At 28.6% G+C, this 23,449-nt stretch overlaps 1 protein-coding gene across 1 annotated transcript in view; it reads right to left on the bottom strand.

The window, feature by feature from the left end:
* LOC139425845 (uncharacterized) overlaps positions 1-22,610 on the bottom strand; it is a 36,947-nt gene extending 14,337 nt beyond the window's left edge. The window contains exons 1-3 of the mRNA XM_087161578.1: positions 22,508-22,610; positions 8,870-9,022; positions 4,504-4,792 (exon numbers count right to left, since the gene is read on the bottom strand). Coding sequence (XP_087017704.1) covers positions 4,504-4,792; positions 8,870-9,022; positions 22,508-22,583 — 518 coding nt within the window. The 5' untranslated portion in view covers positions 22,584-22,610. The remainder of the gene's footprint in view (positions 1-4,503; positions 4,793-8,869; positions 9,023-22,507) is intronic.
* Between the last annotated feature and the right edge of the window lie 839 nt (positions 22,611-23,449).

Here is a 23,449-nt window from a genome sequence, read left to right on the forward strand (position 1 = left end):
AGCATACGAAATTTTACACCATTTTATAATACGAAATTTTAAATGAAAAACTGCAATGTGGGCATATAGTTTTTGAGATACAAAATTTCGAAAAAGCCAATTTTCAAAAAATTCTATTTCTCCAGAGCTATTCGACCTATTTCGTTCACATTTTGCATTTTGTCATTAAAAACTACAAATTTAAAATGATATAAAGATTTGTATTCTTTACAATAGAATACTTTTTTTTATACCTTTATCAGGTAAAATAATAAAAATAAGTTTTAAATTGTAAAGAGATATTTTTAAAAACAAAATATCTTTAGATAAGCGAATTTTATAACTGTAAACAAAAAAAAATTCAATGCACTTTAAGGCTTCCTGAGAAACGCAGAAAGCGAAATTAATACTAAGGTTCCCAAACTTTCGACAGCTCTCCTACTGTAATTATTGAGATCATATTTCTCTCAGATTGCGGCTACCCCCATTCACATATTTTGATGGTAAATATTCAAAATCTATTAAAAAAATATTGAAAACGAGAAATAAGTTATAAATTTTAAATAATCATGGAATAACTTTTAATACAAGAATTTGAAATTATTTCCATGAATGTAAATATTCTGTAACTACGTCTACCACAACTACATCTACATTTAATAGCATAACTTTCAAATAAAACAATGTTTTCTTTCAATAAACATTTAATATTTTTATTCCAAGGAAGATTATTTCATCGTTGTGATATGTTTATCAGGTGATTTCTTTACGCTGATGTTTATAGAAGATAAACTGATGCTTATCACTGGAAAAACAAAGTTTGTTTTAATCGGAGTGTAATGGAGTATGACTATATGATATCGATTTAAAAAAAATTATGTCCTTTTATTTATTTAGTTATTTATTTTCAATTTATGTTGCCAGTTATGTTTAACATTATAAATATTTATAATTTCAGAAGTTTTAAACGTGCTTAAATGTCTTAAACTTACCGTTTTTTTTTTTAAATTTTATTTATATTTGTTTTAGGGCAAGCAACCAAAAAAAAGTTATTAGAAACTAATAGTTGAATCTGAAAGACTTTTAGATGTTAATTTTGGGAAAAAGTTTGAAAAAATTCTATCATGTCTTTGAATTTCGTAGCCACCAATTTTTTGTATTATAGTCTAAGGAAACGAATAAATATGAAAAGTCATAAATCGTCATTGGTGGCTAAAATATAAAATATTCAGACTATAGTTTGTTATGAAAATAAATGAAAACAAATTTTTAAGAACATATGGGCATTTCTTTTTTCGTCTGTTTAGAAAAATTTTAGTTCCAAATAGCTTTTATTCGAGAGATGAACCTAAGATATTCTTATCTAAAAATATGGGGTATTGTTTATTACGCCAGATTGAAAAAGAACAATCCAAAGTCCAGAGAACCAAATGTTTATGATGTATAAGAAGTACAATTTTGTACAAACTTTTACTCTTTGCAGATTAAAACTATTTTGATATTGCAATATAGACACGTGAAGTATTTGTTCGTGCTTTTTTATGCTTAGCACAATGAAATCAAAATGCAAACGATGGAGATAAAGCTTTAAAAGAAATGATGGTTTTATTCAAAAAAAATATTCTTTGATTTATATCCATCTACGCATAAAAGCCTTACACCTTCAAAACTAATAGTTTTATTAATAAAATAATTTTTTTATTTTATTGCATTTGTCATAAAAAAATATGCATTAAACAATGACTCACTTTTCTATTAAGCAATGTGCATATAATATGCTTAAGTTCAAAAGTTTATTTTGGATTTTCTATTAGCAATTATTATTGTAAACAATTAGTTCCACCGAAATTTATTTTGTTTTATTCGACTAAAGGTAAAAAAAAATTGGAGAGAGAGAGAGAGCACTTATTGATATAGCAAATTTTTTTTAGTTTCTGCCCGATTGCAGAATGCATAAAATAGGAAATTATCTTCGTTTCTGCAAGCTCAGTTTGTGAAAAATAGTTATGTGACTGAAAAAAAAACGCAAACCCTTATTTGAAATCAACTTGCCAAACAATATAAAAATAGTTATTACCTGTAATCACTTTTTAATGAATAAAACTTTGTAAGCTTTTGTAATTTATTGGAATTTTAGATTCATAGTTTAATAAATGACTCTTTTAGCATTTTTGTTAAATAATCATCGGATCAAATAACTGTGGCAAGATCGAAAACAAATATTATGGTAATATTGCAAATAGTTGTATTTTTTTTAATAACGTCTTCTCATTTTAAGTATATTCTCATTTTGAAGAATAGAACAGTTTACGAATTCATGAAGAATACAAGTGTATTGTGATTTACTATCATATTTATGGTGAATGAGATAGAGAAGAGAAAAAATTGTGTTTTCTGACACGCATTGAGTGTATGTCTCTGGAAAATGGTAAAAATGGAGATTTGGTCAAATCTCAAATGTACGAGAGATGATGAACGGAAGATGTTAAAGTAAACCTCAGTGGGGTCATTTCCCTAAAGAAAGTAAGATCAAATCACTTAAAAGGTCTAGTGAAAATATGACTTAAACAGAAAAATATGAAATGAGCAAAATAAATATGAAATAAACATACGAATTTTTATTCATGCTTTTAATTTGAAATAACAGGTTTGAAGTTTCAATTTGTTTTGTATGCCATCTTATTTATTGATAAATGCTTTTTGAAATGTGTTTATAAATTTTAATATCGTTACATATCATGATATTTTTATTTTAAATGAAATAGTATTCACATTCGATATTTTGTTAAAAAGTTATGGATCATCAATGTAGAGAGAATGCTGCAAAAAAAGTTTATTTAGTAATTTTTAAAAACTTTAGAACGAATCTAAAATTTAAATCCAGTAGACATTTGCTTAAATTTTATAAGGATTTGTGTAAAAATTTTCTCCTTTCGGCGGGAAATTTACTGCCCATATTTTTACATGTTATAGGAAATAGTCTATGAAAAAGCAGTTACAGTTTCAGCCATTCTAATTACACAATTAACTAATTATTTACTTTATATCAGTCTATTCACGCAATGAATTCAGATTTTTTTTTAAAATGTTGAGCCCAAATAGACAAAAAATATCATGCATCGGCTATGTAATAGCATATTTGCTATGTGATAAGCCAATGCTGGAAGCGGCTTACTAGCCCGACAGAGTTGAGATTCAAGCCTGAGTGACATCAGTCACCACGTCACATTTTATTTTATAACCGATGTTGAACAGCCGACCTGTTTTTAAGTTTACGGTTTCTTGATTTGAACTAAACCCAAAAAACGAAGAAACTCCTGCATTGAGTATGGGACAAACTAGCCTTAGTAGTAGTAGTATATATATATATATATATATATATATATATATATATATATATATATATATATATATATATATATATATATATATATATATATATATATATATATATATATATATATATATATATATATATATATATATATATATATATATATATATATATATATATATATATATATATATATATATACAGGGTGATTCTAAAAAGATGGGAAAAATTTTAGGAAGTGATAGTACACACCCAGACAAACAATTTTTATCATAGAATGCATGGTCGAAAACAAAACCCAAAACCGCTGGAGGGCGTCAAAGTTTATGTTCTTATATGAGGCAAAAACACACAAAGAACGATGAAGTTAAGTTATAAAAGCAAATTTAATGGCATGTGATTACAATAAGTGTTCAAAACAGTGGCCGGCAGCGGCTATGCTGGTACAACGGCGAAGAAAAGATAGGCGTACTTTCCCTGCAGCGGCCGAAAGCTTGGCGACAAATAACGTAGCGCAGTAACTCGCAATAGGAATGGAGCTTTCTCGTTTGCATGAAAAAACTTTCCAAATGCGCCAGCACCTTTGCGTTTTGTTTTCGACCATGCATTCTTTGATAAAAATTGTTTGTCTGGGTGTGTACTATCACTACCTAAAATTTCCCCCATCTTTTTAGACTCACCATGTGTATATATATATATATATATATATATATATATATATATATATATATATATATATATATATATATATATATATATATATATATATATATATATATATATATATATATATATATATATATATATATATATATATATATATATATATATATATATATATATATATTTAAATTCTATAAATCTGTTATGCGTCAGCACTATGGTTGGTGCGAGCTGGAAACAGAATTTGAATCGACCAGATGTCTCTAGGATTCGAACCTGGGCTACCTCATTAAGATTGTCTCTCTTCCTCTTGAGCTGCAGCGACTTCTCGACGGCATATTTAAAATGATTAAAAAATATTATAGAAGTCTTATAGCTTGAATTAAATAAAGATATCTTAAAGTAAATTTTAAAAATATTACGAGCTCACCAAAACGAGTTTCTGTCTTGTTGAAAGAAATGATGTTATCGAATTTTTCCTTCATCAAAATAACAATTATTTTAATTCAATATACTTAATGACTTACTTTGATGAGTTGAAATGATGGTGTGAAGCTGGCCATTGCATGTTATTACAATGCAAGCCACAAGCGCATTCATTTCTAATGGGATGCTGTTGAGAACTTCCCTGGAGATCATGACTTGGGTGTTGTGAGGTAGAGTGATGATGATCAGTAAGTGAGGAGGGGTGGGTGAATGTGTTTTGGGGGAGATTTCCGGAGATGGAGAAGTTGGGAATGGGATTATGAGTAAAGGAGAAACTAAATTTAGGGGGTGAAAAGGTGAGGAAAGTCGTATTCGGAAAGGCATCGTTATCTGAAATGATTATATAACGGTTCAAAAAATTTAGTCATTATAATTATTATGTAATTATTTTCGAAGATAATAATAAAAATATTTTATAAGTATAAAAATATTATTAAAAAAAGTTTAAAGTAAAATAACTTCTTAAAAAAAAATTATGACACGGATTTTAGAAAACAAAAAGCATTGTTCAAATATTTTTTTCGTCAAATCAACCTTAAAACAAAAAGAGAAGGGTATTACAAATTATGAAAGGCTCTTCTTCAGAGTTGGTTTCATTCAGTCTTAATGTAACTTTGCAATCTATATATATATTTCTCTTACACGGCGACAAAAAAAAAGCCTCATTACATCTCCCCGAATGGCAACGCTAGAAAATCGACCAATGATTGCCGCTAAAAATGTCACATGCCAAATCTAGCTGAGATGGCTCAACATATAGGGCTTTTAAAAACGAAAACTGAAATAACCAGGAGAGCATAAGCTAGGCAGAAGTGAGTAGTCTTTGTCGATAGATCTCTATTTTAGTATTTTGTCGAAAGCGCTTTTTTTCACGAATTTATATATTACGAATTTATTTGACGATTGTTGATTTATATCACGAATTTATTTGTTTTACTAGAATTTATTTCTACATGCAGGTTTTTCCATTGTAATTCACTTATTTCAATTTTTAATAGACTCAATTATAGCCAAAATTTTACCCTTTTTAAAGAGATATCAGTTTTCGAAATTTTATCTTAAGATTTTATACTATAGCACATTTCTAATAGGTTTAACGAATTACATGTCATTTATTTGAATTCAAATTCATTTTAATGATTTAGTATTTACTAAAAAGATGTAATTTTTTTTAAAAAAAAAAAGTTGTTATATGGATTTGAATGATTGTTTTGAATTCTTAGAATTTTGTGCATTTGCAATGTACCTAAGTTAGTAGCGAGCGAAGCGAGCTTGGTTTGCGAAGCAAACCATATAAGATTGCGTAGCAATTTTCGGGGGTTGGCGAGCGTTAGCGAGCAGGGGGCGCAGTCCACTAGTTCTATATAATTATTTTTAATCTAACTTTGCAATTTGACTTAGGAATTTTTATTATAACTCTGTTTTAAATATATCAACAAATAAAAAGGAAGGAATAACACGTACATTCGCAATTGATACGCAACTTAGAATGAAGTTTGTTATAACACCCAAACGAAATCCATTATATTGCATGCATACTACATGGTATATTACATGGTATTGCATAACATAACATGATATTGCATGGGATACGATAAATAGTCAGGTATGCAATATTTTTTTAACGTTGATTCAGTTAGCGCTACAATTTCGTTCGTGTTTTTGCAAAAAGAATAATAGTGTCAGAAAAATTTTTTTGCTAAGAAATTGGAAATTGTCGCTTAAACAGAACGAAGTCAAGCATCACAGGCTGCGGTCAGTGTGCGGGTAGGTGATCAGATTTCATAGGGACCGAGGGTGTGCGGAATCGGTTCTCGTTAAACTGTTCTACCGTATGTAAAATGTTCGACTTCGCGTGCAGGTCGTTATGCTACCAAAGCAAGGGAGCCATGCCCTCTGCAGAGGATTAAAATTGTTATGGCATGTCTTTGGATCATCCTTAGGGATGTTTCCCAGACCGTTGTCAATACCCCATTGTGCAGCTCTAGTGCGACGTAAATGAACTACAACAACGGTAGAAGAAATCTGAAACTAAGTTTTGTGATCTATTCAATAATAAAGTTTTCTCTTCTAAATTTCTGGAATTATGATTTTCAAATTTTTTATTTAAAATATTTAGCTTTATTTACTAATTTATTTTTATTTAATTATTTACTTTTATTAAATTATTTACTTTTATTTAATTATTTATTTTTATTTAATTATTTATTTTTTATCTAATTATTTATTTTTATTTAATTATTTATTTTAACTTATTGTTTGTGGTATAAAAAATAACTTATGCTTCTCATAACTCCAACATCATTACGTGTTTTACGTCACAATACTACAAAGGGTAGTATTGTGATACTACCACTATATACACATAAGAACCGATAATAAAATATTAAAAAAATCGAAAAATATATTTACTGAAAAAAATTAATAATTGCTTTTTTTTTTCTTCCCTCAGATGACATGTAACTGTCAAAATGGTCAACCCTTTTTTCAAAATAATAAGAGAATTATTTTCCTTGAAGCTGCTTCGAAGAACCTGGCGCTACTTTAATAAGATAAGAATAAATAGATTTTCATCCAAGGAGCTTCGTCTTCAATGTCGGAAACAGCCAGAGCTCGGAAGGGGCAAGATCTGGACTGCAATGGGGATGTGGCATGATTATAATACTGTCCAATCAATAGCAAAACTTAATGGAGCAACGCATTTCGTTTTTTTATTCAAAATTACTCACCTCCATTTCTGTAAGGACCAAAAGTTATTTGAACAAGCTCAAAAGAAAAGAAAATTGTCCGTTTCCCTTAAAATATTTATAAACATCCAGTTAAGATTTTAAGAAATCGAATACATCTTTATTTTTTTGTTTTGTGGTGTTGACACTTCGTAAAAAATAACTCTCAGTTTTTATGAAATGCTCTTTGTATGCATTGCTAGTTTTATTTTTATAACCGTCGTTGAACAGCCGACCCAATTTTGAGTTTATGGCTACTAATAGTCAACTCCATAAACTTGTAATTTTGAAACCAATCTAGAACACAAGGGAACTCTTGGATCAAGCATAGGAAGAACTTTGAGTTCGTGGAACTATCCCGCGTTTGCGTTACGTGGTGAGGAAAAACAAGAAAACATTCCATGGTTAGCCCGACGATAAGAAGACTATGTATTGCTAATTGTGGATTATACTATGTAATATTATATGAGTCTAACACTAAAATAAATTAAACTTAGTGGGCGACAGTTCCTGGAGAGCCAAGACTTACTGTACCGAACCCTGTTTTCTTGACATTGACCTCAGAAGTGCAGGAGATATTCCGGCTGAGTGGTCAGCCGAGGGTGAAACCCCTAGTGTATAATTCTCAGACCTACTTTATGCTAATTTTATAGCCCACTGAAGGGATAAAACGCTGAGTCAACCTTGCTCGATGCGATGATAGAACCCAGTACCTGTAGCACGGGATCACGATGAGCTACCACTAAGACACCAGGGTTCTCTTATGGTTAAAACGTGCTTTAAATGAAATTACAGGGATTAACTACTTGATCGATACATGAAGAGAATTTGTTAAATTTGAAATAAAAATGTCAGTCAACCTTCAAAACTTGCATAAATAATGATGGAATGAGAATGTACTAAACATAAAGATTCATTAAAAATCTTTTGTTACTGCCATTAATCAATTTTGTTTTGCAATGTATTTTACGAAGGAAATGATTTACTTATTATTATTTGCAAATAAAATATTTTATTGATTTGTAATTACTGCAATCTGCTAAAAATAAGAATTTGTTTCGAAAGGCATGTATTCAAAATGAAATTTCAAGCTTTCGTCTAAGTTCATGTATAATTTTTGCCTGACACTTTATTTATTAAATATGAGATTTTCAGACATAAAAAGTAATTCATGTTTCTATCAAATTTGTTATTAAATGTTAATTTATTATTTGCCACTTAATAACACGTGAAAAGTATTCCAGTAGAATAGTGTGCCACCTAAAAGATATTATGATATACCATATTTCCTTAAAGAACTAATGCTTAAGCCTGAAAATTAGAAAATGACACTAAAATCGTTATTTAAAAAAAATATTTTCCAGAAATTATTTCTAAAGATTTTCTCTCCATTATAATGAAATACCATGAAATATCTCCATCTTATTTATTCAGCGGCAAAAATTTAACATAGAAAATCAGGGAATGGCACCAAAAAATCGCCGTTTTTAAAATCGTTTTCTCAAAAACTATATTATTTTCTGCATTTCAGTAGTTTTTAACACAAGGTGGTACTAAGATACTCATTTTGATATATTTCTAATCGAAAATAGAAATTCAAAGATTTTTTTTAATCCTTAAATATTAGAAAATAACAACATTAAAAGCATTTTCTAAATTTTGAGTTTTGTCTAAGACTTACCAGACCATGAAATATCATTGAAAACACCTGATGTTGTAAATAGGTTTGTGGAATGTGTTGAACTCTTGGAAGTTTTTGCGTCATGTTTTGGAGAATCTTTCTTTAGCAAGTATTCAATAGAATAATTTAAATTCTGGCGAGGTTCAAATTTATCTGAAATAAAAGGAAATTAACATTTAGAAGAATTCAACTAATGTGCCACAAAATCAATTACAATTATTTCATGCAAAATATCGATTGATTTCAAATTTGGTTGGATTTATTGGTTGAATTTTATTTGACTGTTCTTTGTAATTTCAAATTATTTAATACAATTAATTATTCAACATATTAAATTAATTTAAATTGGTTATGAAATAATACGTCTATATATATTTGAATTATTCAAATTATTTTATAGAAAATATCGTTTGGTTTTAAAATGAATTCCAGTGTAATTTATCGTTTGTATTCGCGATCGCAACGCTCGAGTACGCCGTCTAGCGGGAGCCTGTAAATATCGGACATTAATTTATCACGTTTTCATTTAGTTCCATCAAAGTCATTGACTGAATCAGACGCCATTTTTTAGCAGCAAATAGGAAACAAAATTTCCCTAAGGAAAAGGCCGAAGAACTTGAAAAAAATCTCCAGAATATTAGTAAATCTTTCAGGAACAGAACACGCCAAACATTTGAAGAAAAATTCCTCAATAATTTTTAATTTCTATTATCAACAAACTTGCAACTGATGACTTCCGATTTCGGATACTGTTACAGATGTGTGTATTAAGGTAAAATGCATTTCTTCTGTCTTCAATTCATTACGAATTAAAGTGAAGTCAACATTGCTTTCGTCATTCCAGTGAATAAATATGAATTCAGAACATACAGAATTGTAATAGTTATAGAATAGTATATATTTCTGTATCCATATAATTTGGAAAACAACAATAAAAAATTATCCAAGTTACTTGAAATAGTGCCATTTCTGCTGATTCTTAATTAATTTAAATCGTTTTCTTGGTAAGTTTTTTTTAATTTTGAAAGAATGAGTTCAACTAGAATTCAGCTATTCTGTTTTTAGCTACAAATTCAAATTCATATCAAGTATAAAATTTTGCTGTGTAGTATGTTATCTAAAAGTAATGAAGGTATAAACTATGTATCTATTATTTGAGAATAAAGTTTTCAAACAAGGAACTTATCATTTTGGAATTCTCCGGGAATCATAAATTAGGTAAGTGCAATGATTTTTACAATAAAAAATTTGCTTGTAAATATTTTTTTTTCATTTGATGATGGTTCTCTACACTACAGAATGGGTTTTTACGTCTGATTAAGAACTATAAGAATAATAAAAAAAGAAACAATATGAAAGTTTTTATTTCAATGTAAAGAATTCTTAAAATCGTTTTTTTATCCTAAGAATTCTTTATTTTCCGTTTTTTAGTTTATAATTTTTTGATAAAAATTGTTCTCAAAATACTTTTTTTGAAAAATTAAATGGTATAACATTATGTGTTTATGTATACTTCTTGTATATTCCAATGTTTGAAGTAATATGATTCAGAAAAGTATGGAATAAAAATTCGGTACTAACGTATTAACGCCACCGCCGCTACAGATTTGGCGGTTTTTAAGTGCCGCTAATCTACACTTAAAATTTTTGCGACAATTCATAAAATAAAACACTTTATTTAAAATCAAAATAGTTAATCGGATTTCGGTGGAAAATGAGCCGATATAGAGTTTAGCATAGATTCAAAACAATCATATCGCCATATGAACTCTGATGAATAAGATTCCAAATGAAATAACATTTCCAAAACGTACGTTTACCAAGATAAAGTTTTATGTTGTGGGAATTGGTACGTTTTCGTTTTTTCGGTAAAATATTTCCCTCCTGAAAAAATAAAATTGCATCTTGTTTTGTTTTTGGCAAATCCCAAAGACGAATATTCGTAGCACTAAAAATGGCGACAAAAAAGAATTGTTTTTTTGTTTTTGTTTCGTCAGCATTCTTTATTTTACGTTTCTTAGTTTCTAAATAATGATTTTTATTGAAACTTGAAATTTTTTGATAAAAATTGTTGTCAAAAAACGTTGTTTACAAAATTAAATTTCATAAAATTATGAGGCTTATGTATACTTTTTGTTCATTTTAATTTTTGAACTAATATGATTCTTAAACAGTGGCGTGCCAGCCGGGGGGGCAGAGGGGGCAGTCGCCCCCTCTGAAATTTTAGTGAGGGGGCAAACAATATATTTCGCCCCTCCTGAAATTTAAACATTCGAGAAAATAAAATCAAGTAAAATTCCGAGTAAAAAATAGTCAAAAAGTAAAATTTTAGAAAAAAGTAACTTTTTAATTGAACTTTGTAGCTATTTTCCAAGTAAAAAACCTAATTTTCCTCTGAAATTAAAGTAAGAGGTTATAATAAATATGAAGGCAAGAAATAAATTTAGGTAAAATTGGTAATTTTAGGAAGAAAAAAAATTATTTTCTTTTCAATTTTGAAGCTATTTTTCAAAAAGAAAACCTTATTGTCTTCTGAAATTTAATAAAAGGGCCTATATTGCGTTTCGCCCCTTTTGAAATTTAGACATTCACAAAAATAAAGTCAATTTAAATTAGTAAACTTAAAGGAAGAAAAAAACTTTTTTCAACTTTGAAGCGATTTTCTAAGTAAAAAACTTTATTTAATTCTGAAATTTAAATGAAGGGTGAGTAATGTACTTCGCCCCTCTTGAAATTTTGCCATTCGTGATAATAATGTCAAGTTAAATTGATAACTTTAGAAAAAAATAACCATTTCTTTTTCAACTTTAAGGTTATTTTCGAAATCAAAAATTACTTATTTTACTGTGAATTTAAATTGAGGGGGCGAATAACGTGCTTCGCCCCTTCTGAAATTTAGCCATTCTTGAAAACATAGTTAAGTTCAATTGGTAATTTCAGAGGACGAAAAAGAACTTTTTCTCAACTTTGAAGTTTTTATAAAAAAAATGTAAGAAAAAAAACACTATTTTCTTTTGAAATTCAATTGAGGGGGCGAATAGTGTGCTTCGCCCCTTCTAAAATTTAGCCATTCGTGAAAATAAAATTAAGTTGGTAATTTGGAAGGAAAAAAAAGAACTTTTTTTTTTTTATTTTTTTAAAAAAAAAAACATTTTTTTTTGTCTTAAATTTAATTGAAGAGGCGAATAGTGTACTTAGCCCTTTATAAAATTTAGATATACGTGAGAATGAAGTCAAGTTCAATTGGTAACTTTAGAAAAAAAGATCCATTTCTTTTTCTACTTTAAAGCTATTTTCGAAATTAAAAACTTTATTTTACTGTGAATTGAAATTGAGGGGGCGAATAATGTGCTTCACCCCTTCTGAAATTTTGCCATTCGTGAAAATAAAGTTAAGTTAAATTGGCAATTTTAGAAAGAAAAAAAAGAACCCTTTTTCAACTTTAGTTTTTTTTTTTTTTTTGTTTTTTTTTTTAAAGAACTATTTTCTTTTGAAGTTTAAATGAGTGATATTTAGACATTAGACCCCTTTTGATATTTAGACATTCATGAGAATGAAGTCAAGTTAAATTGATAACTTTAGGAAAGAAGCACTATTTTTTCCCCTTTAAAGCTATTTTCTAAGTAAAAAACTTTATTTACCTCTGAAAATTAATTGAAGGGTGAAAAATGTGCTTCGCCCCTTCTGAAATTTAGCCATTCGTGAAAATAATGTCAAGTTAAATTGATAACTTTAGAAAAAAAGCCCTATTTTTTTTCTACTTTAAAGTTATTTTCGAAATCAAAAACTTTATTTTACTGGGAATTTAAATAAAGGGAGCGAATAATGTGCTTCGCCCCTTCTGAAATTTAGCCTTTCGTGAAAATAAAGTTAAATTGGTAATTTTAGAAGAAAAAAAATTTCAACTTTAAAGTTTTTTTTTAAAAAAATTTTTCCTCTGAAATTTAATTGAGGGGGCGAATAGTTCTTAGCCACTTCTGAAATTCGGAAATTCGTGAGAATGAAGTTAAGTTAAATTGGTAACTTTTGAAAAAAAGTACTGTTTTTTTTTTCTACTTTAAAGCTATTTTTGAAATTAAAACTTTTATTTTCCTCTGAAATTTAATTGAAAGGCGAATAATTTGCTTTGCCCTTATTGAAATTTAAACATTCGTGAAAATAAAATTAAGTTAAATTGGTAATTTCAGGAAGAAAAAAAAACTGTCTAAGAAACTTTCTTAAGACAAAGACTTTTTTTTCACGTATAACTTTCTATATAATTAAAAGAAAATCTCATCCCAACTTCAATCTCTTTTGCCCTTCCCTGGCGGAAAGAGTAATAAAATGCAACCTTCACTGATAAAAATTAGTTTCAAAGCCACCCCTGACTTTCAACAATTTCCTTTCCACCCACTTTGGCATATAATTCTGGTGGCCAAACCCCCCACAAAGACAGTTATTTGACTCCTCAAAAACAGCCACCTCATGTTACACACTGTGGGTAAAAGTACTTAGCTTCTTAAATTTTCATTTTTATGGCCTTTTGCTCCTTTGTCCTCTTTTTAAAATGTCAGATATCCACAGAAACATATCTTATTTGGATATCTCTTCGTAAATCGTCTCAAACAAGCAATTATCTAGATTTTCTGAGAAAACAGGTGTTTTAAGCTTTTAAGGGATCTAAACTGGGGAGGACTTGTTGACATTTTCTCTGGTCTGGTCTTCTTGTGAAGAGACATTTCTTAGACTAACGTAAATAAACGCTCTCTGTTAAATTTTTTTTTTAGCTCGTTTAATTACATAATTTAAGTTATCAATTTCAAAAGAAAGCATATTTTTTTATTTTGTTTAATTGTTTTAAATTATTCGGTTGTTTTTTTTTGTTGTTGTTGTTGTCGTTATTTTTTTTTACATAAGTTTGATAAATTAAATAACAAGGAAACGTAAAATAGATATCGAAGGAGGTAAGCAAATGTTTTCATTTCATTAAATTATTTAATGCTTTAATAATTATGCATTTATGTACTATTTGAATTGTTTCAGATAGTTGTTCGTATATCAAATACATTTAAATAGTACATTAGTTCATGATTTTACCGTTTGTTGTTGGTGTATGGATTAGTTTATGTTACGAATTTAATTTTTTTTAATTGTTAAATAATATTTTGAATTCTTTTTACTTTTAAAAACTTTGTTTTTATTCGAAAATGAAATTCAACCTTTAATTTTTTAAGAAAATCCTAGTCAATAAAAAAATAATAAATAAAGTACCTTGAAATAAAAAATTTGTTTTCGTATTTTCGATTATTCTTTCAACTTTTAGGAGGTACATTTTAATATCGGTTCCTTAAGATCATCAATGTCTTTATTTTATTGAAATTAATTTTCTTCTGCTCTTTTGGCACAAAAGTGATATTCATTGCAGATTAATATACTTAAAATAAATAAATAAAAATGACCGAAAAACTATTGATTCTAAAAACAGGAAAATAACACGATTGAGAATGCATCATATCAGCTCTGAAAGGTGTTTTTCTTTTTCCTTTTTCTAATTTTTTAAATTTACTATTTTATTTTTATCTTATATGATAACTATTATTATATTATGTATATCATATGATTACGTAGAGCAGAACTCTAACACCAAATCTGTTATACATTTACTCTCTCTCTCTCTCTCTCTCTCATGTGAAATAAACCAATTAAAAAAAAAAAAAAACATTATGCAACAACAGTAATTTGTATGAATAAGGATAATTCGTTTAAATAATGATAATTTTTATTTTAATGCAAACAAATTAACTACCATTTTTATTTTTAACAATAAAAATGTTAAAAAATTATTCTTTAAAAAAGGTACATTAAAAATTTTCATAATATTTTATTATTCTCAGTAATAAAAACTTTAATCAAACAAAAAACTTATTTTTAAGAATGGGGCAATATTGGAGGGTAAAACACATTCCGTAACATTGGAGGGGAAAAAATTATCCGCGTAATTTTTGTTGTCTTTTTTTTTTAATCATAATTTCATAGGATGCTAAAATTGTGTTAATTAACTTTGTGAAAGCTTTTTTCATGAATATTTCTTCTGAATTTAAAGTATTAATTTTCAAAAATTTTAATGCTGAAATTATAAATGCTGTTGATGGAGATTAAAAAATTAATGCGATCAATACTATTGTAATTCATCATTTCTTAAAAATGTGAATATTTCTCTTTATCAATTGAATATTTTTATTTTCCGTTTTAAACATGACAATTACGACTTAAATCCAGATAAATTAAACTGGAACATTATGTGAAAAATACTACACATAAAACTACTTAAATTTCATTTATTTTTCCGCATTTTGTGTTATATTATATGTTATATATGTATTATGTGTTATATATATGTTATTGTGTTATATTTTTGCTTATTTTATTTTTCTCTTTAAAAATCCGAAGCAAATAAAATTCATTGTCAAGACAAGCCATTAAAAAGAATTTTTTATTTAGGAAAAAAGCTGTATAACCTTTTTCTTTGGTATTATATTTGCTTTGGAACTTCAAATAAATAAATAGTTCCCTGTCATGATTGTTTACTCATATATGACGTCGCGAATATATATATTTACATGCCTTTCTGATCAGAAGTTTCAATAGGCAAATTATTCAAAAAAGAATCTTCTTTAAAATATAGCCATATTTTTAGGTCCCTGTACACACTGAAGTAAAGTAACTTTATTTTTAGCTCGATGTTAATTATATAACTGCTGAATATTTTTTTTATAGTGGCTTTTTAAAAGGAGAGCATACGTGATACATAAAACCGTAAAATTCCATCCAATTTCTATAAAATGTGTTGAAAATTTTTAATTTGAAATCAATAAGTAATTTCATTTTTTATAACTAAACTGCTGTTTGTAGAAAATGCAACACCATGAAGGAATCATCAGAATCAAATGAAATTCGCAGCAAATGTCAATTATAGGATATTATGCAAATTAATAAAGTTTCAGAGCCATCGCGCGTGCGTGGCGCGCGCAGCGCCCTCTGAATTGATGCTGAAAGCGTATAAATAAAGTGCTGTAGCGGGACGTTGAAAATAGTCTATGATTATTTGTTAGTGGCAAACGTTTAGTGAGACCTGAGTATGCCTCCACGACGGAAGAATAAGAAATTCAAGCAACTTACGGAGTTTGAACGAGGGAGGATAATCGGCCTTCGAGAAGGAGGATTTTCCTATCGCGCAATAGCAGCTCGTATGCAGCGGAACAGTTCCACAGTGATGCGAGTTTGGAAGCAGTGGACCGACGAGCACCGAACAACTCGAAAAACAGGCACTGGACGACAGAAGGTGACGTCAGAGCGCGATGATCGACACCTGCTCCGCATGGCGGTGAATGATCGCACAGCTTCCTCCAGGCAGCTGGCAGCACATTGGTCTACTGCTACAGGTGTACAATTGTCGGCTTCGTCAATTCGTCGTCGTCTGCTGCGCCGTGGATTGCGTGCAAGGGTGCCATTATACAGGATTCCCCTCACGGCGGATCATCGACGGCTGCGTCGGCAGTGGGCTCTTGAGCACAGAGACTGGCGAGCTGATTGGCACCAAGTTGTCTTTTCAGATGAATCACGCTTCAATTTGTGGACCCATGATGGCCGTGTTCGTGTTAGACGTTATGCCGGTCAACGCTGCCTTCCTGAGTGTATTATTGAACGACATAGTGGTCGAACACCCGGAGTTATGGTCTGGGGTGCGATTTCGTATCATGGACGATCCAATTTGATACGAATTGAGGGTAATCTCAATAGCAACAGATACGTCCGTGAAGTGCTACAGCCCGAAGTCGTTCCTTTCCTTCAAGGCATCCCTGGAGCTATCTTTCAGCAGGATAATGCACGCCCACATGTTGCGCGGACTGTTAGAGACTTCTGTTCAGCACAACGCATGCAACTTCTTCCTTGGCCTGCTTATTCGCCGGATATGTCGCCTATTGAGCACGTGTGGGATATGGTTGGTCGGCGTCTCACTCGTGATCCGCGTCCTGCAGTTTCCAAAGACGAACTTTGGTTGCGCATACAAGCGATATGGAATTCTCTTCCTCAAGCAGATATTCAACATCTGTTTGACTCCATGCCACGTCGTATAGCAGCACTTATTGCAGCGCATGGTGGCTGCACCAAATACTGATTTCGGACGCTTAATTTGTTTCTTTTGTTTTGAAAATTTCATCATTTATTTGTATCAGTACAAGTCGTTTCTGCATTAAATTTCATTTGATTCTGATGATTCTTTCATGGTGTTGCATTTTCTACAAACAGCAGTTTATATATTAAACAGATTCAAGAAGTTTTATGAAATTGACACTTCATGACTTGCATTATAATTAGCTTGTTGACTAGAGATACTTTATTTAAGACTTTTTATGATTACTTTATTTATTTAATTTTAAGTTATGAGCTTCCATTGCCTATAAGTGATATATGCGCCAGTTTTATAAACTTAATTTATACAACAATACAGATATTTACTAAAATTGTCTGAAAAATTAAGTTTAAAAATAATAATAAAGTAATAATTTAGTTAATTAAATTAGCTCCAACTGTTATTATTCTTTTTTTAATTTTACAATATCATTTAATCTAATACGTCATATGGTAACCATATTATATATAGACAGAGCTATACTTTCTTCAAAGTTTACATTTTATATTAAATCCATTTTTTGATTTTATAAAACCTTCGAAATACAATTTTCAGTGTCTAACCTGTTAATTCCATCATACCTGTCTTTCTGTATACCGGATAATAATAATAATAATAATATTTTGGTTTTATTTGATGGCCTGTAGCCTTAATAGCTTTGTTTAAAAAAAATTTCTTTGATAGACAATATCAATGAAACTTTGGCGTTAAGATTGTTGTTGTTATAAGATTGTTGTTTCATCAATTAACATAAATATTGCACGTCGCATGTCGTTTTTATCATCAGTTCTCAAATTCATTTTATCCAATTTTAAAAGTTCTATAACTAATTTGTTTTTCGTTTAGTTTGCGTAACATAATAAAACTATAACCAATAGTTCAATTAAAAATTAAAGATAAACTTCAGAATTTTTTTTAGAATTTTGAAATTTATGTACAAAAAAAAAGTTATTTCTTATAAAATAATTTCAGAAAACTAAAAATATGCAAAAATGAATATAGAAGTATGCACCAAAGAAAAAAAATGGGATAATTTATTTTAAGATTTCGTCTGAAAGAGAAAATAGAAATCCCTGGGCAAAGTAGAAATCGGGAGCCATCACCGATTTTATAGTTAATACATTCAATGCCAATTTCTCTTCTACTAATCAATTTTCAGGATCTCTTAAAACGAAAATCTTCACTTAAGTTACAATTGTTCATGAGATTTCCTGACAATTTTGAGGAATCTCAACTAAAATTATTAATTGTAGCATTTAGAAGAAGCAAACACATATTCATCGTCGACATTGACACCCAAATCTTAAAAAAAAGTTTAAAACATTGCTCAATTTTATAAAGAATTATTAAAATAATTGAATATCCATTTAGTAGTAAATTATATTTAGTTTTTTTTGCATCACATTATTTTTACTAGAAAAGCGATAAAAACAAAGATAAAAGAAAGCTATTGTCTTTTCATATTCTAATTGGTCAGTTAAATGTGAAAATTTACGGAACATGTACAGAAACGGCTAAACCGTGCAAACACAAATTATTATTTTGTTCAAATTTAAAAGTTATTTCGTTACTTGAGTGGTGAGGTTTAGCACTTTCTTGTAATATCTCGCATGCTCACGCACTTTTAATTTTTGATTCTGTACAGTGCAGGTAATAATTATTTATGTACGTGAACTAGCTAGAGGCTAAAGTTTTCTATTTTGTAGCAAAATCAAACAATGTATTGAGCCTAAATAAATAAATAAACAAAGCGAGCACTCTTAGATCAAACAATCGCATTTTCATAGGACTCAATTCGGATAGTTCGGGAACCTGACTTTAAATATGCGAAATAATTAGTGTAAGGGTAGACGATTTTAAGAGTCAAGAAATTTCTCCCACGAAAACGTACTTGCTTTGAATAAACTTTTTCAATCAACGTATGCAGATTCTTGACCCTTAAAATAATGGGATAGCTGTAATCTGGAAGGAAAAAAAACAGTTCGACAATTTAGTCAGAGCAGTGTTTCTTAACCTTTTTGATATAATGGACCCCTTTTAAAATTTTTTAAGAAGTTACGGACCACCCCCTGTGAAAAAAAATAATTGCAAAAAACATCAATTATTAGAAAACATTTAATTTCATTATTTTAATAGTATACAAAATTTTTAAAATTAAAATTTTTAATGTGAAGGTTGCTGCTGCTTTTCCTTAATTAATAAATTTAATTGGGGGATGGTTTTCGACAAAGCAACGTGAATATCATGTTCAACATTCAATCGATTTTGATGTTATATTTTTATTGTCACAAGTGTTGAAAATTCCGCTTCGCAAAGATACACTGTAGCAAACGGAATTATAGCTGCCATTGTTCGATTTACAAGCAATGGGTAGGCTTCCAAACGTTTTGAAAATTAGGAGTAGTCAGCGGACCCCCAAAATATAACTCATGGACCCCTTAGGGGTTCATGAACCACAGGTTAAGAAACCATGAGTTAGAGCCTTCTTATGTTTGCGATTTGAATATTTTTGTTATACACAGGGCTGACGATTCTAAGGTTGTTCAGTGATGATCAGTAATCTTTTAATTTATTCCTTTTTTTGTGCGTCAGACATAGTTTAATGCATTTTTTGCAGGTATACCTGGCTCAGTAATTACGATTTTTGTCTGACATTATTTACTTTCTATATTTAGTCATGTATTATTGAAATGCTTTTTCCGAACATTTTAATTTTCAAACTTCGTAGTTTACTTTAATTATTTGTCAGTTATTTTTAAAAATAATTTTTTTTCAGATTTTTATTTTCTCTATAATAATTTCTATTCCTCTGTCCTTGTTATTTTTCAAACATTAAGCTAAATGGGAATTTTTGTGACCAGTAACTCTTTATTCTCATTAATAAAATAATAAGTCTTAATAAAAACTATGTTAGTATAATACAACAAATTTTTAATAAGTACAGCAAATTTTTCAGATTTAGTCTTTGTTTAGTTGCAATAATTTTTTTAGATTTCATTTTTATCGGATTTTTGCTTTTACGCTTATGTTAATGATATTTTTGTTAATTGTTTTCTCTATATTTTAAATTCTTTAAATATATTTTATTCAATTTATACTTGAAAATTTTTAAATATTTTAAAAGTATATAACATAATTTCCCAATATCATTTGGTTTTTCGAAAGATTCTTTTAAATTTCCATTAGTCTTTTTCGCTCTACAATTTTGTTTTAAATAGCTATAATTCAAAAAATAATATTGCATTGTTAAGTTAAAAAAGCACGTAGCCTCTAATATACAATAAAATTTTTGGTTATAATTTTATAATGTGTTTAGATTATACTTCTGTAAATAAGAAACATATTTAAATATGGCGAGCTGGAAATTAATTCCTTCATTTGTTTTAATTTTTTCATCCATAGTCCTTTATCATGAAAACTTAATATGATAAAGTTAATTCTACTTCATTAAATTACTGCATATTTATATGTTTAAAATTGTATTTTTTTTTCTTTGTATACATTTTAAGCTTTATCTTGGAATTAACCAGAAAAATCAGAAGACTTGTTAAAATTCAAAGTCATTTTAAAATAAGATTTAATTTTAGAAATCAATCTCTTTTACTCCTTCAGTTATTTTAATGTTTTTATACCTTGTGCTTATCATTAAAATTATGATAAAGTTAATTTTCCATTTTTTTGTAAATTGAAAATTTATATTCATGATTAAATTCAAATCTATGCTAGAATCAAAATTTAAATAACAAGTTATTTTTAATTCAATATGTTTTTGAGGAGCGAAAAACAGTAAAATTACAAAATTCATTAATTAAATTTTTTACATTTTAATACACTTTTTTTCTTTTTAATTAGTTTCGGATTGATAAATCATTTTTTGTTAACTAAATTGGTGTGGATGTAATAGTTAAATCATCGTCGTCATAAACAACGGAAATAGTTTAGATAATAACAATTAGACAAATAACAATATTAAAATAATACAACTAACTTTAAAATATTAAATCAAGCAAAGCTTATGACTTTGCATTGGCTCGCCCCCCCAGTCAAAAAAAAGTTGGCACGCAACTGTTCTTAAAACTATAGAATGTAAATTTTAAATGGGCCTTTCATGTTATATCATTAAATTTAGTAATACTATTTCTCGGGCATTAGGTTTTAACTCTTATAAGAATATACATATTTTTTTCTGTTAATGTACAAATATTTTTCCGATGTGTTTTGGATGTTCCTTCTCTAATAAAAAGAGATACCATTTTGTTTTCGGTTGTACAAGAAAGAAGATCAAGCATTTTTCTTTTTTAAATTTAATAAGCCACATTAAAGAAGGAACGTTGCAATGCTACACGCTACATTAATGACGTCTCCAGAGTAACTGAATGACGGTTCATATAGAAATCGCAGGTAAGCGTCTCATACAACAACGCCCCCTATAGTTCGTTGCGATCGCGAATTTCATATTGATCGGACTATGTTAGTTAATATGAAAACTATAATCTTGATGATAGAAATTGTCAAAACAGATATTTTTATAAAATTTTGTCGTTTTTTGCCATCCTTTGAACTTGTTGAGAGTCCTTTGAATTGCAAGAGACTGAAGTTAAGTCAGGTAAAATATCATAGTGTTGGAATATGATTTATATATATTTATATATTAACCCAAGTTATTTTTACATTTTTGTTCCTTTGCAATATGTGTCAAAAATATTCAGTAGTTTCAGAAGTTTTAGAATAGAAAGCTAACCTATACACCATTAGTTCTTATAATATAGATTCTACGAGTGCAAAATGGTGTGCATATTAATAAATATATTTAAAAAAAAAACAGATTAACATAACGCGCATTTATAGACATTAATTACTTATAAAATAAATCTCGACATTTTCCTCAGTATATGTCGTTTGGTATTTTTAATCGCTTTATTTTCAATTAAATTAGAATCAATCATATATTATTTATAACAACAGACTTGACTATGCCAATAATTGCCAAGTCAATAATGGTTATTTCTTTAATAGCCAAGTGGGATGTTGTTTTAAAGTTATATATTATTATTATTATTATTTAAGTCATTATTTAAGTTGAATCGAAAAATCATTGTTATTGTCACTTGATTCAAAAATTCCGACTTTGAAATCGAATGAACACATTAAATCAGGGCAAAATAATTTTACAATTATAATTATAATTTTACTCAAATTATAATATGTATTGTTTATCAGTTTAGAACTTTCTAATTAGATTTATTTTGATTTATCTAAATTTACTATGTCAGCATTTTTTTTTAAAAAAGAAGAACTTAAAATTAACATACACGTCTTATATGATAATTTGAGACAAACTAAAAGTGCAATGACAGTACCATCATAAAAAAAGCTTATTTCTCATGATTTATCTAATTTTGAACCAGAATGGTATAGCTGAAATTGATAATATCCACAATTTTGACTAGTAAAAATATTATCACCTTTTCCATTTTGTTCCACGTGTTCCGAATTCCATTTGAAGTCGCCGCAAGATCCCTCCCGCTCTTCCGGATCCATCTCTCCCTAAATTCCTTCAGAAACTTCATTTCTCTCCGCATCCCAGGATAAGGATCGGAATTTCTAAAGTGGGAGGAGCAGAATTCCTTACTCTGCCAATAGGCAATCACAGTAGGGATTTCTATGGTCCAACGCAGTATTTAGTAGGAGGAGTTCTTATACTGGAATCTTCACTTGTTGGATTTGAGTTCAATTGTTTTAAGCAAATGCGCAAATGTCAACGCTATATTAAAATGTTTTTTCTTTTTTTTTAAAAAAAACATTGGGTTATTTTTATATCATTACCGTTTTACCTGATTTAGAAAATAGAACGAACTAGAACATTAATTTATTTTAAAGAAGTTATGTTAAGAATGTCTTCTAATGTTAAAGAATTGAAAAATTCTGCCTTTTTATCATCTCAAAGAAATATGTCCAAGAAAAGTGTCAACATTATGTCAAAATGTTTCAAAATACAAAATGTAGCAATTTTAACAAAAGTGTCGTTTTATCTGAGTTAAAAGTTTCAAACGAAATGGAACATTAATTTAATTTAAATAAGGTAAATTAAGAATGTCTCCTAATGTTGCAGAATAGAAAAATTTTGCATTTTTATTATCTTGGAGAAATATGTTCAAAATTAGCCCCCGAATTTCGTGTTTCAAATAAATGAGCAAGTGTCAACATTATGTCAGAATGTGTCAAAATAAAGACAAAAATACCGTTTTCTCTAAATTGAAGTGTCACACAAAATTGAACATTTATCTAAATAAATTAAATTAAAATTGCCTTCTAATGTTAACGAATAGAACAATTCTATATTGATATCTTCTATAAGAAATATCTCAAAGTTAGCTTACAAATTTTGTGTTTGAAATGAATGAACA

Source organism: Parasteatoda tepidariorum, chromosome 4 (assembly GCF_982258835.1).
Source record: "Parasteatoda tepidariorum strain Cologne lab strain chromosome 4, Ptep-v5.0, whole genome shotgun sequence".
NCBI classification, from domain to species: domain Eukaryota; kingdom Metazoa; phylum Arthropoda; class Arachnida; order Araneae; family Theridiidae; genus Parasteatoda; species Parasteatoda tepidariorum.